The 20,547-nt window shown below is 46.6% G+C and overlaps 1 protein-coding gene across 3 annotated transcripts in view; it reads left to right on the forward strand.

Annotated features, from left to right (window-relative positions):
- Nucleotides 1–7,900: 7,900 nt before the first annotated feature.
- The window catches only part of CDK5RAP2 (CDK5 regulatory subunit associated protein 2), a 143,368-nt gene continuing 130,721 nt past the window's right edge, over nt 7,901–20,547 (forward strand). For all 3 annotated transcript variants that reach the window (XM_004677939.2, XM_012721556.1, XM_012721557.1), the window contains exons 1-3: nt 7,901–8,115; nt 13,501–13,568; nt 16,356–16,423. In XM_004677939.2, coding sequence (XP_004677996.1) covers nt 8,060–8,115; nt 13,501–13,568; nt 16,356–16,423 — 192 coding nt within the window. In that variant the 5' untranslated portion in view covers nt 7,901–8,059. The remainder of the gene's footprint in view (nt 8,116–13,500; nt 13,569–16,355; nt 16,424–20,547) is intronic.

Raw genomic sequence — 20,547 nt, forward strand, 5'->3', positions numbered from 1 at the left:
AAATTTTAGGCAAGAATGAGAGTTTGAAAGCAGATATGTTTTAAACATCCTATGAAAATTTAAAGGTAGTAATTTACCAAGTGTTGGTCCTGTAAAAATTAATTTCACTCACTTACAATCTTTACCTTACTTTTTTGCATTAAAAATTTTGAAATGAAGGAATAAAGTATCAGTTAAGTATACCAAAAGGAGGTAGAACTATACCAAAAAAAGTCCTGCTAAAGGCTCCATTAGCAATTGACATCCAATGTAGCTGAGTTTCCCAGCAACCTATGATACAGGTTGCTTAGCTAATACTATCTAATTAAAGAATACATACTGTAATAGCAACACAAATCTTTTTATGTGCATTCTAAAAGGCTACGGGGGTGGGGGGGGCGGTTGCAGTACAAAGAACATCAGTATAGGAAGCCGAGATTCAAATGCCAGGGCAGGCTTACAAATGTGCGGTCTTGGGCAAGTTAGTAGACGGCTCTTAGTTCTGTTCCTACTGTAAAAGACATCCTGAAGCTAACTTCTCAGGGTTCTCTGAGCTTAAACGAAACCTGCCATGAGCACCCTACACATGCAAGATCTACAATGAATGATAGTTCCCTTCCCCTCTCCCTTTTTCTTAAGAGGTTGCCAATGGAAGATTTATGTGTTGCCTCCACCCCCAACAAATGCAGTATTATTCTTAACTTTCATGAGTGCAGAATCTGATCAGGTACCAGGTGGCCTGTTTTTGGAGTAGAAAACACATGCCTGTTGGTGGAAGGGGACTCCTAGGTTTTAGGTATATTTGTAAATGAAATGAGATACTTTCCCAGGTTGAATTGCTGCTGTTATGAGCGTTCAGTGGGTGGTCTGTTAGGAAGGCACCTATGGGAGGCTGGGGCAGGCAATGTGGCATCCTGTAGGCATTCCTGTGGTCTCACCAAGGTTCCGAAGGAGCTGACATGTTTGTGGGTAAAAAATGGGTAGGAGGCTTGTATGGTGAGGTGAAGAGAGGGGTCTGCATGCGGAGGTTCAAATCCATGCTTTGTTCTAAATTTAGACCAAACTTTCAAGGCCACTGGCCCTAATTGGGACTCAGTTTTCCCATCAGTACGTTCCAAAATTTAGCCAAACACTATCTGTGAGGCACTTATTCACTCTTGTGTTCCATTAGGGGTGGGGATAAAATCATTCATTCTGATTATGATTTATTAATTCATTCTTTCACCAACATCTATTGTCTAACTATTATCTGCTTATGATACCTATAACAGACAGTATAATGTACAATTGGGTTTTTGCTCGCTGAATCCTCCAGTTCTAGTTATATGAAATGCTAGAAAAGACAAATCTTTAATCATGGAGAGTGGATCAATGGTTTCCTGTGGTGGAAGGGAGCTTGCCTGCGACATCACCAGGGAGATTTTTCCAGTGATGGAAAAGTTTGTATCTATGCTAATACAGTGGCAACTAGCCTCATGTGGCATCTTTAATTTTTATTAAAATAAAGGTTGAGGGCCCTCCCTGGCGCAGCGGGTTAAAGCACAGCACTAAGAAACTACAGCCAGTTTAGCATGAGTTCGATCCTCATCCCCACCCTGGAGGTGACCACATGGTGGGGCAGGTCTCTCCTGACCTGCCTGCTGCTCCCCTCAGCAGTGTACTTTTTCCATCTGCTTGTTCTGCTCCCCACTCTGCCTCCGGTAAATCCTCTCACTGCCCCTGCACCTCTGGCCAGTACCCCAGTCCTGTATGCATAAATAAATCTTTAAAAAAAAAAGGTTGAAAAAAATCAGTTCTTCGGTCACGTAACCACATTTCCAGGCATCCATGGCCACCTGTCCAGTAACTACTCTATGGAAGTGCAGATTTAAAATATATCCATATCCCAGAAAGTTCTTTTGAAAAGCACCGTTCCATACCTTGACCATGGTGGTGATTACATGAGTGTACGATTTAACCAAAACATAGCCAGTACATGTTATTGTATGCTAATGATATCTCAATAAAATTCGTTTAAAATAAACTCCTTTAAAAGAAACTTCTAAAGAAGCTCACAGTCCAGTAGAAGAGCAGTCACTAACAGACAACTACAGAGTTGTATAAGTGTCCTCAATGAGATAAGCCCAGGGTGTTCTGGAAGTCTGGAGCTGGAGCAGCTATCCAGGCTGGGTCCCAAACACTGGGGAGTTGAGGAAACTCTGGGAATTGGGCAGAGAAGGGGAAGAAAGGATTGCAAATACCACTAGCAAGAAGAGATCCCTTGGGTAAGTTAGAAAAATAAGCCCCTTCTTTGGAATGAATTCAGACTGGGAACCAGAGGCCACAGTTTGGCCAGTAGAGGATGGACAGAACTTCAGCCTCCTTGCATTCTGGGGCTGGGAACCCTCCCGCACGGGCTGCCTGCGCTGTGTACCTGGCAGTCTGCCAGCCAGAGGCAGGGATTGAGCAAAGGCTTACTTACCTTTGGGAGAAGGTGCTGAGGTCGCCTACCCCTCCCCGCTCCTCTTCCCCTAGGTCCTATTGCTCTCTCAATAGGAATTCACTTAAGGCAAACTTTATCTCTGGCAAATCACAATCAAGACTGTGACTGCTTCTTTAATTGGCAAATTGTCCAGGCAATTGATTAATTCAATTATTCTTTGCCCACAGCTATTGCTGTTTTACATATTCAAATGTGCAGCTGGGCCTGGTGCTTGAAAGCATCTTAGGTTTGTTTTCCCTGTAGCCTTAGACTCTCCTGTGAGGATGATCCATTTAGGCAGGGAGATCTTGATTTGGAATGTTTGGATGCCTTTTGTCGTTTCCAAAAATGCCCAAGAGCTCTAGCTTTGGGGAATCAGAAGACTGAGGCCCAGATTTCTTTCTGTCACAGGCTTGCTGTGTGACTTTGGGAAAATTGATTCAAGTCTTTTGAGACTCAATTTCCTTGCTCATAAAGGATAACAAATTTATCTCAAATTGTGAGAGAGCATTGAAAGATGGAATATGTGACAGGGGCTTTGTAAATAATGTTGTATCAAACAGCGATTTTATTTTCTTTCTGGTGGCCTCACTTGAGGCGCTAGTGCTGATGTGGTCCACTCAGGTTTCTCTTCTGCTTTTGCCAAGGGTAGATCTTGCTTGTCAAACACCCCCCTACCCCCACCAACCCCACAATAAGGATGACTCAATCTCCTTTGTGCCTTGAGACTCTTACTATTATTTTCCTTATACCAACAAAGTATTTAAGATGTGTTACAATAATTTATGCACATTTTAACCAACTTCTTGAAGGCAAGGATATCATATCAGTAATTCAGAGAAAGCCACTATGGCTTATTGATTCAGAGTGTGGGCTTTGAATGAAGTCTGGGCTTGGCTCCCAGGTTTACTGCTAAGCTGCCATGTGGCCAGGCTAATCTCTCCCCTTCGCTGTGCCTCCATTTTGCCAGCTTTGTCTCATCTTCCCCATTCCTTTCCAGTAACCGCAAATTGCTCTTCACTTTTTGAACAAATGTGCTATTATGTAAAACATTAGTATTTTAGAAGTGCTGAAGTCTATACAGGGAATTCTCTGTATTATTTTATGCAACTTTCTCCTATGCCTGGAATTATTTCTAAGTGAAAAGATAAGAAAAAGAGAGGAAAAGTACAGCCTTTGACAAATCTCTTTTCCTTTTATTTATTTATGTATACCCGACCTGGGGTACAGGACAGAGGTACGGGGGAGGGGAGTGAAAGGATTCACCAAAGAGAAAATGGGGAGCAGAACAGGCGGATCTACTGAAAAACACTGCTGAGGGGAGCAGTGAGCGAAACAGGAGAGGTCCACCACGCTGTGTGGGTCAGCACCCTGGCCAGGGAATTGAACTTCTGCTGCAGTATCTGCAGATAGCTTCAGAGTGCTGCCCTTTAACTTGTTGCTCCACCAGGGAGGCCCTCATTCCCTCTCTGAGTCTTCATTTTCTCACCTGTAGAGCAGGGCATCGCCCCAACCTACTTTCTAGCATGCCATGAAATAGTGAAAAATACAGCATATATGTATTGATCCTGTAAAGTTTTTCTGGTTAATAAAGGCAGCTCTTGTAGTTGAAACAGCCAAAACTTCAGGAGGGGTCTACCCTAATGAGAAACATCTGGCTGGAAACTACTTCCTCCCAGCCATTTGCTATGACCTTGGCCATGGCTATAATAATGCCAGCTTTGTGGCTGGGTCGCTGTTGTCAAGGAGATGGCTCCGAATAGCCCAAACAGCTGGTGGCAGTGACGTCATCTCCAGGCTTGGCTGAAATAAAGTCCATGGTAAAACAGAGATGGGGCAAAGATTTCCATTCCTGCCTGCAAAAACAGGAAAACCAACTTCCCAAAGTCTATCCTTTGTGCAAGTGAGTCTATTTTCAGTTTCTAGGATAGCTAAAAAGTGGGGCACAGAATCCAGGAACACAGTCACTTGCTGGATAGGGCAAGGGATTACTCATAAGAACTCATAGGCTTTTTTGTCTTTATAGCTTCCCAAGGATCCAGTACAGTCTGTGAGCACATCCCTGAAATACTTTTGTCTGGCTGCAGCCCTTGCCTCTTAATCCTAAACATCAAAGTGGAGAAAAGCAAATAGGGGAGAGAGGCTGCCAGAAACCATCAGAGCCTTGAAGTTTAGAGGCACCGAGGCTCAAATCCTGGCTCTACCATTCATCACTAGTGAGACCTGGAGTAAGCTGTGTTCACCTTTTCAACCCCAGTTTTGTATCTATGAGCAAAATAAGAATAATAGTAGCACCTACTCCAGAGGGTTCTTGTGAGGGTTAAATGAGGTAGTGGGTATGATATGCCTGGCACAGAGATACTCCAAATGTGTAAGTCTACTTCCTTGTTTCTTTCTCAAAAGTGTTCATGTTGGATAGCAAGTTAGCTCATTTATTTGGGAAGTGATGACTTATAGCTCAGCCTTTCTCCCCAGTACTGTAGCTTTGAAATAAACACAAAGAAATAGCTCCCAGAGCTGGAAGGCCCTGAGATACCCATACAGTTCAGCCCTGGAATTGTACAGATTTAGAAAGGAAGCAAGGCCCAGCAGACAGGTGTTCTGTCAAAGGCCAGTGGCAAAATGGGGGTGGGTCTCTTGACACTCAGCTTCATTGCTTTTGTACACAATCGTCTCATTGGTTGAACTTAGCATCAGCATTGGTTTAAGGACTTCAAGGTCTGTCTCTTGCTTGGAGTAGAGATTCTGGCCTGCCAAATGATTCCTGCCCATTCTTTCAGGAAGTTATTTTATTGTTGATTCTTGCCTGCCCATCAATCCAGGAGCCCCTGCAGGCCCCAAAACCTTGCTGCTTGTCTGGGTCAAAGCCTATACAGACAGGAGAGGTCCCGCCCCTCAACAGAGTGACCCTCTTAAAACCTGAGATCTTATGGCTCACCTGGGTCAGTTCTGGGGGAAACCCTAGCTACTGCACCCCTACCCAGTGAACCCCAAGAGTAGTAGGAGATGAAAACCCATGTCCAACAGCAACCCCAACTATAGCAGAGCAAACACTAAAGCAAACATTAGGAAGAAAGAAAAATACAAATAGCCAAGCAAGTCCTCAGGGGAACAATTGACAATAGAGAGCAAAGAAAACCACAGAACCAAATCACAGAGATCTGGAAGACCTTCTTTACCTATCAGACAAAGAATTCAAAATAGCTATCATTAAGAAAATGAAACAATTGGAAGAGTACAAAGAAAACTCAGAAAAAACAGTTCAGGGATGTGCAAGAAAACTCAGAAAAGCAAATTAATGCTAGGAGAAACACAATCAAGGGACAGAAGATCAGCACTGACACTTCAAATAAGACAATGAGTGAGGGCCCTCCCTGGTGGTGCAGTGGGTTAAAGCACAACACTATGAAGTTATTGCGGCCACTGTAGCACGAGTTCAATCCTGGCCAGAGAGATGACCCACAAGGCATGGCAGACCTCTCCTGACCCAGCCTGCTTCTCCTCTTAGCAGTGTATTTCAGTATATTTTCCTGTTCTGCTCCCCACTCTGCCTCTTATCCTCTGCACCTCTGGCCTGTACCCCAATTCTGATACATAAGTAAATAAATATGAAAAACAAAAACAAAAAACCAACTGAACTGCAGGATGTAAGATCAACAGAGCAGATGAAGAATACTAGAGTAATGCAAGGATACAGAATAAATCAAATGGAAAATGAATCAGTGGGCTTGAATACAAATGGGAAGGAATCAGATGCAAAAAAGAGAGGACACAAAGGGGAAAAATGAAGCAACAGTGGGCCTCCCTGGATAGTCTGAGCACTATGAAGCTATCAGCAGTCACTATGCATGAGTTCAATATCTGGTCAATGAGCTGACCCACATGGTGTGGCAGACCTCTCTTGTCTCCCCCCACTGCTCTCCTGAGCCGTGTATTTCAGTCAGTTCACCTGTTTTGCTCCTGACTCTGTCTCTGGTGAATCCTCTAAATCACTTATCCTCCTCCTCTCCCCCCAATCCCACCCCCAAACTCTGACTTACACCCCCTCTTGTGTGCATCAAATTTTTGCTGCAGTGGCTGGGATAGCTAGAATGCTGAGACTTAATCACTGAATCACCAGGGAGGCCCTATCCTCATAAAAATTTTGCCAGTAGGTGAGTCATCTCCTCTCTTTGGGCCTCAGTTTACTGATCTCAGATTAAAACAGAGCAGACACGTTATTCAAGACAGTGCCAAAGGACAGTGCCCAAGGTAAGGGGCCAGGTCAGCCAATAGGTTCTCACCCATGTGTAAGCCACTCAGGCTCAGGGCCCAACAACAGCAGTGTTTATTTAACAAACAGGAGAGTGGGGGAAAAGTGTTTCTAAAGTCACGGGTTGTCACATCAGAGATGGTGTCTGCAGTGTCCAGAAGTCCCAACCAGAGGCTGCTAGTGGAAGATGAGATGACCCTGCAGCAACCCACACCTGCAGTCTGTAGGCTGGGCTGGACACCAGACCAGACAGTGATAGACTCACCAGCACCAGGAGTTCGTGCTTGAGAACCAGAAGATGTGGACCTTTTGGGCCTCAGTTTATTGATTTCATTAAGACGGTGCAGATACATTATTCAAGAGGTCTGCTGTGCCATGATGGTCAACTCCCTGGCCAGGGTACAACTCTGCAGATAGCTTCACAGTGCTAGCTCCAACCTCCTGCCACCAAGGAGGCCCCTGATTGGACAATTTTAAATCCACAGCTCCTAACTGAAGTATTTACTACCAATTAGCTTGCTTTCCATTTTCAATCCAAAAATTAATTGAAGTTGAGTGACAGAGAGAATGCTTTAACCTTTGTCTGTTTAGCTTAAATCTGATTAGTCCATTTAGTTTGATCCTGATTGGTCCATTTAGGACACCTCTGCAGATAATAAAAAAGAAAACCCCACCCCCTACCCACACTGACCTTCAGAGAATTCATGGTAGTCTTGGTGTGTTTGAGTCCTAAAGGTAATAAAGGATCACTAGGATTGGATTTCACAGAAAGGTTTTTTTTTTTTTTTTTTTTTTTGAGTAAAACAGCACCCACGGATCTGAGTTTTAAATTAAGAAGGATGCATTTTGAATGCACAGACAGTAAGGTTGGGTCATTATTCCAGAAAAGCACACTCCACGTTAGGAACTCTGAACCTCTAGAGAATTTGGATTCCCGTCTCCCGCTGAAATTAACGGACCGAGCCCTGATCTCGCCCTCAACAAAGATGGCCTATTCCCTTGCCGCGGCCTGAGTGCCCTCATGAAACATGGCATCCTTGCCTCTCTTTCCTTAATTTTGCTGGTCCAAGGCGGAGGCCCTGCCCTTACTTAATATGGCGCCCACCCGCGCTTCCCTGCCAGGCCTCTTGCCGAACTTTTCGGCTTCACCGCGCGCGCCTCGCTGACCCCGCCTTGATGCCGTAGGAAGAAGCGCCGGGAAAGATGGCGGCGGCTGTGGTTTGAATTCCAGCGGCGCCGCCAGAGTCCCAACAAGAGCTGGGTTGGAGGGGGGCGGGGACCTGGCGATCCGGGCCGGTCGCGACAGCGGGGGATCCAGGGGAGCCGCGGCCACAGAAACTAACGCCACCATCTCCTTTGTGTCCACGATGGACTCTGTAATGGAAGAGGACGTCACCCTCCCGGGGACTCTCAGCGGCTGCAGGTGCGGCCCGGGGCTTGGGGTTCGCGGTAACCGCTTCGGGATTCCCGCCCGTGCGGGGTTCGCGCCAGCGGAGACTTGGGGTTTGCACTTGAGGTTTTGAGAGTTCCAGACAGCAGTGCATCTGGTGGGTTTTCTGGGGTGATGTCTTCTGGGGACCCATCGGCAGATACTGAGTGTGGGAATCCCGGGGTTCCGACCTGCACCGCACCCGATTCTAGTATCCCTGGACATAAATTGAAGAGAGTGCGAGGGGTCTTTTGAAAGAGCGGAAACAGGGGTCCTCTTGGACTGTGCCGTTCGTGAGGACTGGACGCCGGGTTAGGGACCTTGAGGGCATTTGGTGGTTCATTCTGCTTTGGGGGTGTGCTTTCATTATGGAGAGTGTAGTTGGTCAGTCCAGACTTGACGTGTGTGTTCACACAGTGGCCACCAAGACCCCCGCAATCAAGTGCCATGCGTGGTTCCGAACCGTGGCTGGAGTTGAGCAAAATTGGATTCAAATCCAGCTCTTTAAACTGTGTAACTGGTAATGGGTATTAACCTGCCTTTCCCATTTGTAGGATGGGACTAGCAGAAATCCATCCAACAGAGTTGGGGTGAATATTAAGTGGAGCTACCCACCAGTTTACTTAGTAGATGTAATGGGTGTGTGGAATCTGTGCTTAAACGTGATTGTGGCTTATCATCATCATCATCACCATCATCATCTTCAGTACAAATTGGTGAGTGGTTACTGAGTGAAGCCTCCTATGGAACCTGCCTCAAGAGGTGGTAGCAAGGTAGCTGGTAGCAAGGCTGGCAGAGCCCTCGTGGCTTGGGTTCTTGGTTGTAGAGCTGGTAGAGGACTTGAGGAGAACCCTGACTAGGAATCTGAAGGGTTTATTCAGCTCTCTCGGGATAGGATGCTGTTTTTTTTTTTTGATCCACAGACTTATTGGAAGGGTGACCATGTTATTTATTGTGCCATCTGTGTGCGTTTCAGAGTGTCTGGGCACAATTAATATTTCTGCCTGGATAGCAGACATTACCAGGTCGTGCCCTTGATAGACTTGGACAAATGGTTACCCTGTTACTGAGAACCTAGTACTTAACAAGGCACAGAGAAGCTTCTTTGCAGTTCCTGCCTACTTGGGTCCTTTGGTAGTTTATCACTGCTGTTAACTTTTTTTTTTTAGATTTATTTATTTGTACATACAGAACTGGGGTACAGGCCAGAGGCTGTGAGAGGCTTCACCAGAGACAGAGTGGGGAGCAGAACAGGCAGATGGACGAAGTACACTGCTGAGGGGAGCAGCGGGCAGGTCAGGAGAGGTCTGCCACGCATGGGGTCACCTCCGGGGCAGGTGGGGATCGAACTCATGCAGAAGTGGCTTTAGCTTTTCAGTGCAGTGCTTTAACCCGCTGCGCCACCAGGGAGGGCCTCGCTGCTGTTAACTTTAATAGACATAACTGATCCCAGAGTTTGGGGTGTGACCTTTCCCCTTTCCTTCACACCTCTTTAAGTCCTTTAATGCTATAGCTTGAAGGCCACTTTGAAGATGTAAATCTTCAAAACTGTGATGAAGATGTAAATCTTCAAAACTGTGATCCACACAGTTGCTGTAGGTGGAGTAAAGCTTCTGACTGCTGTTAAGGTGCAGTGCAGTATTAATTCTCAGACACCTTTTCTCACCTCAGTGCCAGGTTGCCAATCACTTGGGCTTTGGGACTCAGATTTAGCTGGGTTGCAGTTCCAATTCTGCCACTTCCTAGTCCTGTGACCTTGGGCGTCCCTTGCCTTCTGTTAGCTTCAGTTTCCATCTTCTGTAAAAAGGGCTCCTCTAAAAGGGTTTAACCCAGTTTCTGACACAGAGTAGCAGCCAGCAGATGGGCACATGTCCTCCTTGCCCGCTACCTGCCTGTGTGGGACCCTGTGTGGGACCCTGTGTGCGTTTATTCTGGTGCATTAATCTCGACCCACTGCAGACCCTCCCTGGCTCCTTGCCACCCTCAGCATGAAATTGTTTCATACACTTCTCAGGCGCTTCAGGATCTGGCTCTGTCTACCTCACTAGCCTCCTTTCTCCCCCCGTGCACCAGCCCAGCTCTTCACTGTTGGCTTCCAGACTCTTTGTGGTAAATGGCCTGGCCTTGTTTTTCCTTACTGCTGTACCTGGGTGTTTGTCCTGCCGGCTGCTGGGCTGCCTCCCTGCCTCCCTAATATGAAGGGCTGTTTTTTTTTAGGTCTTATTGGTTTGTGGCTGTCGCCCACCCCCCCCCCCCCCCCCCTTCTGTACTGTTCTAGCCACTCCCCATCGCTGACCTTTTTGCAGCCCTAACTTACCTGAGGGAGTTTCACTGGGCAGCACTGTCCACTAGCAATGCATTGTGAGCCCCTGTGTCATTTAAACGTTTCTGGTAGCCACATTGAAAAGGGAAAGGAAACAAATGAAATTAATTTTAATAATAAGCATTTAAAACCCAGCATTTCCATATTTGCCTTGAGATGGGTAATTCCCAAGCCGTTGCTTTAAAGACTAAACTGGAATCCAGTTTGCCCTCAGACTTTTGTTGAATTAGGTCAGTATGTGTTATTCTCTTCGATCCTGGGGGTGCCCCCAGGAGCTGCAGCCCTGTGGGATTTGGACCCAGCTCCCAGCTCCTGGGATCTCACTGTGGCCAAACTGGCCAAAGCCCTTTATTATGGCCTGTCTGTAGTTTCCAAAGAATCTGGGGTTTGCAGTGCTCTCAGCATGGTTGGGTCTGAATCTTGCTTGGGCAGTTTCTAGCTGTGTTGCCTGAATAATTAACTGTTTGAGTCTCAGTTTCTCTTACTGGGTGGCTGTGAGGATAAAGCAGGCTTGTGGATAGGAAGGTGCCTGGCACCCACGAGGAAGCTCATTTAGTGCTTGCTATTTTTGTGGTAATATCCCCATGTCGCACTGCTTACAGGTGCTCTGCTCACAGCCCTGGGTTCCTCCTATGCTTTCATGCCCAGGAATCAGTCTCACCCCAACTGTGAAGTTTGAGGAGCAGTGGGAACAGTGAGTCCAGGGATCAAATGCATCCGGCTTGCCCCACACTGTGTATACAGTCCCGAGAACCCTGTTTGTGCCTTACTAGTACTCAACAGCTACTTGTTGAACTAATCGGTTTGCTCAATCTCTGAAAACTCCCCCATGTTTAGTAGTGAAATGCCGCTTGAAAAAGAGCACACGAGGGCTGTCAAGTGGTACAATCTTTCTTGAACACCATTTGGCATGATCTGTTAACATTTAAAATGTGGCTGTGTGTGTTTTAACAGCTTTACTGAAATATCACATGCCATTAAGTTTACCCATTTAGCATAGACTGAGGATTTTTTAGTATATTTACAGAGTTGTGCAATCCTCACTGTAATCTCATCTTAGAACATTTGCATCATCCAAAACAGAAACTCGGTGCCTGTTAACAGTCTCTCCCTGTCTTGGTTTAAGCTGCAGTAATGAGCGTGCCTTAGGGGTCTTGGAGACAACAGAGTCTTCTTTCCCACAGTTCCAAGGGTGGACGTCCCAGATCAGGGTGCCAACACGGTTGGGTCTGGTAGGGACTTCCGGCTTCAGACTGCCAGCTTCTCGCTGTATCCTCACGTGGTGGAGAGCGGCACTTAAAAACTGATCCCCACCACAGCAGGCTGTGAGGAAGGTCAGCCTGGAGGCTTCCTGTCCTGTCCAGTCCTGTCCAGAGCTCCGAGGCCTGGCTGCCCCCAGCGTGGGTTTGTTATGATTATACTGTGTCTGTGTGTATGTATTTTTTTTTTTTTTTGGTAATTTAGGGCACATTTCCTTAAGTTTTCTCCTTAAGTTATTTTTTTTTTTATAACAGACACGTTTTATATCATTATTCACCTGATGGTGCAACTTTACGATACCCGGTTTTTTGCTTGGTCCTGATCTGAAGGTGCAGTCTAGCTCCAAAGGCTGGTAATAAGAATGATTTGGACATTGAAGCCTAGAAACAGCAACTGCTGAGAAGTCAAGCTGAGCTTCCATCCGCTCTCAGCTTGTGGCTGGGCAGAGAAACATCTTTGGGGGCTAGACAGAAAAGGCTTGCGGTCCAACCTTGGCACTTCACTTAACTGCTACCTGTCTCTAGCCAGACTGTTGAAATTATCTGGGCCTTTGCACCTTCCTTTGAAAAATGCATGTCCCTTCAGGCAGCTGGGCAGGCTTCATGATGGTGAATCCTCTGTAAGTTGTAAAGTGCATACCGGTATGTTGCATCGAGAGGGTGATAATTTGCTCCCCTTTCTGGAATATTCGCCGTATGCCAGGTTCCTCGCTGGGCACTGTGCATCTTGTTTAATTGACAATTACTCATGAAGTAAATGAAGAAAGCAAGACTTAGAGAGTTGTGCAGCAGAGCTTAGGGTGGAATCCAGGGTAGGGTCCTTTATGCGCAGCACACTTCCTGTTTCTGGTTTAGCTCTGTCAGTGCCTCTGTCAGTGCCTCCCTGGACCTGTTTTTGTAATTAAACCTGGAAAACTTCTCTGGTAGCCAATTCTTTATTTTTGTTTGACACTCTTTTTATTTATTTAAGTTGTATTACTTTTATTGAGATAATCATGGTTTACAGCACTGTATATGATTTGGGGGGGTCACACCTCTTCAGTGTATGTTACCCGCTCACTACCAAAACGCCTGAAAACCTCCACTGGAGTCTACACATAATCCTCCCCTGAGTGCTCTCCTCCCCATCCTTCCTCCTCTGTTTGCTTCTACTCTGTGGTCAGATTTCTGGGGTTTACTTTGGTTGAGATTTGTCTGTTTCTTGGTTTAGTTTCTCTGTATTCCACATCTGGCATTTGTTTTTCTCCATCTGACTTATTTCCTTAGCATCATCCTCTCCAGTTCCATCCCTGTTGTTTGAAATTCTCGAAGCTTCTGATTGGGTGCCTGATTCTCTGAAGCTTAATTTTTATGACAGATGCAGTAATGATAATAATGACAAAAACAATAGCACCACTTATTGAGCACGTACTATGTCCTGAGTGTTTATGTGCATTAATTCATTTGATCTTTATAGGTTCTCATGTAATAGAAGGTATCTTCACAGAAGAAAGTAAGACTCAGAGACATAAGTAGCTCACGTTTGGCATGGTGGTCTGTACCTGGCCCATCTTTGGCGCATAGGACACTTGATGTGTGACTGAAGGATCTTGTTCCAGGTCACTCAGCTATTAGAGCTACAGCTGGAGTTCAGCCCCAGAGCCTGGGTTCCAGCGTCTGCGCTGCACATCTCCCAGGTGACTCAGCTGTGTCCCTGTGGGCTGTGGCCTGGTACTTGTCATGTGTGGCCCAGACGGTTTGACAGTCTGAGTTCAAATACTAACTCATCTCTTTAACTTGTGTTCTCTTCTCTCCTAGTGGCCTTGTTCCCAACTTACCAGATAGCCTGGATGGCGCCGGCCCCCTTGCTGGTTTGGGAAATGGTGGTAAGTACACCAAGCTGGGCATTTTCTTGTGTCAGAACAAGGGAAGCAGACACTGGGCTGTGAGGACTTTGTGGCTTTGAGCCTGGGCTTTGGTGACTGTGACCCGCCCCCCCACCCCCCAGCCTGGTGCTCATAGTAGATGCTCTGTGTTTTATGTATTGCTTTGCTGTCGTCAACATGGGACTGGAGGAATCCATGTCCTTTAGGCCTGATTTCTTGAGTTTGGTTTCTTGCTACCTGTCAGTGTCTGCTGAACTGTGGGATGGCATGGCGGCACGGTGTGGAATCGGTCAGCCACAGGGTCCGTTGCTCTCTGCTGCTGAGTGGCTGCGGCCCAGGGGAGCTGCTGTCTGCACTTCAGTTGCCAAAGCCTTCCTGGCAGGCTGCTGGATCCCACTTGCCTGCGGAGGCCCAGCATGCCTACACGGGCCTGCCCTTTGGAGATAAATAGCTGGGTAGGCCACGGGAGACAGCAGGGAGTAAATAATCTGCGTTGTGTTCCAGCTGGATTGTGAGGAGACTTTCTGTTCTGTAGTTTGGGTCTCACTAAACATTCTTCACAGTTTTTGTTACTGATTAAAGGGGATGCTGTCGTAACTATCTGTGGGAAGCACTGTAACTGGCCTGGTCGAAATATCATAGAGATGTTTTGACTTGTTTCCCCCTCTTCTCCAAAGTGATAAGATGCATGTAAAAGGAAGTTTTTCGAACGCATATGGAAGTGTCACAAGGTTTGCTGCTGAACACTTTAACTAATAGGCCACCCTCAGGGTTTCTTTAAGTGCATGTAACTTTTAATATAAAACCCAGGGATCCAGGCTTCCGTCCTGCCTTCCCATACGCAGTGAACAGCAGCAAAATGACAGGCCTGTCCCCTCACTCAGCCCATAGAGTACGTGCTTCCTGCGAGGCTCTGGGCTGGGCGCTGACATGCAGCCTTGATCAGGTTCCTGCTGAGCTGAAGAGAGACAACTGAACAGGAATTACTATGACGAATCATGTGATGAATGTAGTGAGTGAAGGAGGTGCTCTGAGTGGGGATAAGAGATGATCCTGGTCTGCAGGGGTGGGGCAGAGTACCCCGAGGACTGATACTGGGGCTTGGACTTGAATAATGAGTAGACCCTCCATAGTGCACCCACAGCGTGTGGCCCACTTGAGGGAAACAAACCCTGTGCCTTCCATCTGGCATATGGCTCTCTTCAGAGGCTGCCCAGCCCAGCGCCTGGGGGATGATCCCTGAACACCATCCTGCTCGTCAGGATGCTGCCTAGTCAGGCTCAGCTCAGAGTTCCCTGCCGCCTCTGGCTTTCTCCAGCTGACTTAGGTGACCTTGTGTATTTCACTTTGCTTCACCTGCTTTGAAAATACCCAGAATCAGATCAGTTTTTAGCTGATTAAATTCCTACCACCCTGGTCTCTGGCCTGGATTACCCCAGGATTCTCCTAACTGGTCTCCTTGTCTCTAAATGTCTTTCTCATCAAGTGTTCTCAGTAAGGCCACCGGCGGGAGCCTCTAGAAAGCGAAGCTCAGTCATGTTAACGTCAGCTCAGGATCCTGTGGCTCCTAGAGACCTGAGAAGAGCTCACAGGGCCGTTCCTGGTCACCCTGCTCCCCTCCTCTCCCAACAACCCCTTTGTTTATCTCGCTCCCTGCCACTGTCTCTTGACTGGTCCTCATCCATTATGCATGCTCTTGCCTTCCGCCTTTGATCTTTCTTGTCAAGTCTGCCCAGATGTCACCTTCTCAGTGAGACCTTCTATAATTTAAGCACCTTTAAAAAAATTGCAATCCTCCCCCTAGCCTTTGAATTTCCTGTCCTTAAGCGCTTGATTTTTCCGCATAGCATTTCTCACCTCTTACCGTACTATGTCATTGCCCTCTTTCTTTGCTTATTGTCCTTTTCCTCTTTCCAGGATATCGATATCAGCTCCATTTGATTGTCTTGTTTCCTGATGTAGCCACATCACCGTGGTGCCTAGCAGAGGGTAGGCCCTTAGCGCTATCTGTTGGAAGAACGAATTCATTCCTTCAGCACACATTCACAAAGTTGTTTGTCTCAGGTGCAGGTCTCTGTCCCTCTAGCCATGTTTCCCCAGCACCTGGCGTGGGTACAGAGCAGGTGATCAATGTTTGTGGAATGCAGAATCCATGGAAAGATTTGGGTATTGGCAAAGCCTGTGGTTACTGTGCAGTGGGGATCGGCAGCTTCCGACCCACAGCCCGCTTTGGAAAATAAACTTTCATTGGAACACAGCTTCTTGATCTATTTATAAATTAACTGGGGCTGTTTTGTGCTCTAACATCAGAGTCTAGCAATTGTGACAGGTTTTCGGCTCTGGATATGGCCTGCAAGGCCTAAAATATTTTTCTGATGTTTAGAAGCAAAGTTTGTCAGCCCCTGCTGTCAAGTCAGTGAGACATGCTTTGTTTTAATTGCGGACATGGAGATGATAACCTGTTCAGTAAAATAACTTTATGACAAGCAGAGGGAAGTCCATGTGAGGGCCGTTCTGCTTTGCTTCACGCCTGACTCAGTTTTGAGCCCGCTCCCTCACAGGCATTGTTACGTCGGGGCCAGCTTAAGTCATCTGTAAACATTCGAGATGTGGTGGTTTAGAGCTTTCCTGAGATCGAAATCGGTAAATCCCAGCAGACGGGAAGTACCAACAGCCTCCTTGGAAGCTATTCATGTGCTTTTCTTCTCTGGGCTCCCTTGCTTAAGAGGGAAGTGCTGGGCACTTGGCATACATGACATTTCCTGTGTCTCTTTCACGGTTTTACAGCGCTCCCAAGTGTGTCAGAAGATACAGTGTCTCCCACCAGAGCGCGGAACATGAAGGACTTTGAAAACGTAAGTGGAGCTACCAGATTTTCAGCCTAACAAGTCATGTCTGCTGCCTCTGCCCTGCCAGACCCAGGAGGGAGCTGCGTTTCTCAGGAAGCATCGAAGCTGCTGTTACCCGTGTTGGGAGGAACGTGGGGTCTCCGGGCTCTCTCACTGCCACTGATGCTCCCTGCGTGCAGCCCTTATGTTTGTAGGCCATTGATGGGTTCCGGTAGCACCAGCAGTTTCTGATTTTTGTGTATTTCTGGTGTCTCGCATGTGAGGATATTACCATGAGGCACGGTTAAGGGGAGCCAACATTTTTCAAAGGGCTTTCCTGTCATGTCTGGCTCAATGTTAATATTTCCTATTTAATCCTTGCTACAACTCTTTGGGATATTTGTATTATCCTTATTTTACAGATAAGATGTCTGAAGGCTAGGAGACGACACCCTTGTGGTCATGGGTGCTTAAGTGGCAGAGCTGGGATTTGAACCCGGTGTTTTCATGACCCCGAAGCCAGTGTTCGTTCCACTGCATTGTGCTTTCCTGCTGTGTGTCTCGTCTTTGCCACCCTGAGGACCCCGGGCGCAGCCTAGAGCCAGAGCCACGTCGGGTTGTCGGGGGAAGGACAGCTTGTGGGTAGATGTGGCTTCCGGGCCTCCTGTCTCCCGGCACTGTGTCTCTCGTTTGTTCGGGGAGGGGAGCTGTTGTCAAGTCACAGGAAAATCAGGTTATTTTCCCAATTCCAATTCTCCTTAACAAGTAACCTGTTCAGTACTCTCGTTTATCATGGGAAGAATTAGACCCTTCTTCATTTGTAACCCGATGAAATCCATACTCTGCAAGACACAGGAGATATTTATCAGAGAGAAGATGGAGGACACAGGAGAAGGACGGGCTGCAATCACGTTTCTCTCTCCCCAGTTGTCTTTACAGAGCGAGTGGTGCTGTCTCTGGATTTAATTTAGAATACTCATTACTGCTAATAGTTATCTGCAAATCACCAGTGACCAATTGAAGAAATGACTTGTCAGATCTCTAATGGAAACAAGTAATTTCTGAGCTTTGAGTTGTTATAATTTCCACTGTACGACTTGGTCTGTGCTGCAGGGTCTGGGGCCTCACGCGAATGAGATTTGATTATTCCTCATCGTGTATAATTAAAATGTGCTCTGCTATTCAGCGGTTGTTCCAGTTTTATCAAAAGAGTAATAATAGTTACTGTTGATTGAACTCTCGCTCTGAGCTGGGCCCTGGAAGTGCCACGCTCTTCATAGGCACGGCTCTCACACAGTGCGGCGGCTGGCTGCAAAAGACACGGACTGGCAGTTTGTGAAGGGCACGGGTTGGAATTTTATTTCTAGATGGGAAAAGCTAAAGGAACCTTACAGTTTGGGTTTCACATTTTAGTGTCCGCTTCTCAGATGGGCAGGAGTCTCAGAACCGGGCCTCGCCCTGTCTGTTACGTGTCGCAAGTCTGGGGCCTGGCACGGGACGTGGCAGCGTGGCTGTCCGAGGCCGGCGGTGCTGCATGGAGATGCGGAGCCAGCGCGCTGCCCGTCCAGGGCTGCTGGAACCCGGGGCCAGTGTCCTCTTGCCTCCCGGGCTTCAGTTGGGCATAGTGGTGTCTGTGTCCTAGCGCTAATTTATGGACTGAATGAGTGCATAGCCATATACATAAAAAAGTTCATTCTGTGTGCGGACTAGGCGTCCTCTGAGTGTTACATGTCTCATTGTTTATTCTACTCTGCCTCCTGATTTAAAATTTCCCTTGTTCAGACAAGTTGACGGCCTGAATGCTGGTCTTCTTGAGGGCGAGAGCCTTCTGTGCCAATATGTTCTAGGATTTATGATTTTACTTTATGTTTCGGTCCTTTGGCAGCTGTAGGTTTTTATAGTGTTAATATTTTTATTGTAGCATTTTCAGGAGCAAATTCTGCAGTTGAAATTGAAATGACCACACTGTTCTCTATGTCTCCCTCTCAGTCACTGAAATTTTTCATTTAGCGTGATCTCTGTGTAGAGGTAGTTTGAACTTTCTGTGGGATGCTTATAGGAATTGCTGTTGGCATGAAGTCTTTGAAAAGCAGCATACATATGAAAGAGCGGACTGGAATACTTTTGGTTTAAAGGGGAAACTCACTTTTTTCCCATTCTAGTCTCATATGAAAGCTGTCTGAACATTAGGGTCGGTTAGCTCACAGCTAGCAAGACACAGCCTCCTTTGGTTTTGCTCAGAATTCGTACATTCATTAAGAAACATTTTCAGGGTCCTCCTTGGGCGTGCAGCGGGTTAAAGCGCAGCACTGTGAAGCTAGCCCTCGCTGTTTCAGCAAGAGTTTGATCCCTGGCCAAGGAGCTGACTCACATGGTGCTGCAGACTTCTGTCTCACTGGCTGCTCCCCTCAGCCGTGCACTTCATCAGTCTTCCTGTTCTGTTCTCCACTCTGTCTCTTGTGAATCCTCTCACTGCACCTGCACCTCTGGCCTGTACCCCTGTTGTATGCATAAATAAATAAATCTTTAAAAGTAAATATTTTCAAATATATGCCCAGTGCCAGGCTGTATACCCCAGCCTAGGGTGGCCGCAGTAGATTAAGTCCAAGTCTGTCTCTGTCAAGAGGCTTCCAGTCTAGTTGGGGCGAGGCATAGGAAATAGTTCAGTGAGAGAGGCAAGGACAGGGGTCTGTGGGACTCAGGCTCTGGACATAGCCTGAGGGTCTCAGGGAAGCCTTCCTGGAAGAGAGAGGTGTTCCTTGAGTTCGGTCTCAGGAACTAGTAGGAATTAGGCAAGGCAGAGGACTGGGAGAGTACCCTTGGCACAAGGTCTCACATATGCAAAGAGGCAGAAAAGGGCCTAATGAACTTAGGGACTTGTAAGTTTGATTGGAAGGAGGCGAGGTGTCTGTGTGTGTGTGTTGGGGAGAGAGGGCAGGGTTCTCACTGAAGCCACAGTGTTGGGGACTGACTCCGATCCACGGGTTGTTGGGGGGCAGAACAGGCAGGGTCTTAAGGTGGGAGTGGTGTCGGCGAGCAGAGATTCCTATAAAGGAGGGGAAAGGGAATCGGAATTGGGTGCAAGTCTTCCTGGTCTGGTCTCAGCAGAACTTTATATATACATTAGCGGCAAGCAGTGGGGTAATATTAGCATATGAATTGGGTTGAGATCTGAATAGTTTGGGGTCTCATTGACCTTAGCTGAGGACATAACATTTATTATTCTTAAAATCAATCTATTAAAGTTAAAACAGGTACATGAATTCATGAAATTTAAGGTTAATGTTGCCACATTTACCACAGTGATGATAGATTAAAAGAAAGTCCCTTAAACCCTAATTACTACTTAATGACCTTCATTCTCATTGATACATCCTAGAGGGTAAAGTCAAGTGGAGGGTTAGGATGGAGGCTAGGGTGGAGTAATTTTCTAGTAAATCAATCACAAAAAGAGATAAGGTAAAGTTCCTTAAAAACTGAATAGAAAACTTAGGTGAAGTTCCTTATTTAAAGACTAAACAATAGAAAACTTAAGTAGTTCTTTAGAAACTGAATAGAAGGCTTAGGTGAGATAGTGGAGTGATGAGATTTAGGTTCTCGTCAGGGCAGTGGAAGAACAGGTCTAGTACTGCCTCATGTTACAATATTGATTTTGTTATAGCAGCCAATTGCTTTTATTAATCAGCCAACTGTAAAATTACTTTTGACTTCAAGAGGAATTTCTCACCCTTGCGCAGCACTTGCAAGTATCTTTTTACAGTTATGTGATTATTTTCTTAGGGGGCAATTCCTAGAAATGGGATTTCTGGTGTAAGAAGTTTCAGGTACGACGTGTGCAACAACATAGATACTATAAAATAGGATTTATTATGTCTCATGGCTTCCTTTCTGAGGAATCGGGAAACTCACCTGCAGGTGTGGCTGAAACATTGTTTGCATCCTGTTCCCACCTGGTTCTTCATCCTTATCCTGGGCTGTTCTTGTTCCAGGGCACCCCAGTGTGAACTGGATGCCTCTCTGTGGGTCCTTACCCGCACACTTAAGATTCAATCATACTTGGGAATGCAAACTAGTACAACCACTATGGAAAACTGTTTGGAGGTTCCTCAAACTGCTAAACATGGAGCTTCCCTACGACCCAGCAATCCCAC

This window comes from Condylura cristata, unplaced genomic scaffold, assembly GCF_000260355.1.
Source record: "Condylura cristata isolate star-nosed mole 26May11 unplaced genomic scaffold, ConCri1.0 scaffold00006, whole genome shotgun sequence".
NCBI classification, from domain to species: domain Eukaryota; kingdom Metazoa; phylum Chordata; class Mammalia; order Eulipotyphla; family Talpidae; genus Condylura; species Condylura cristata.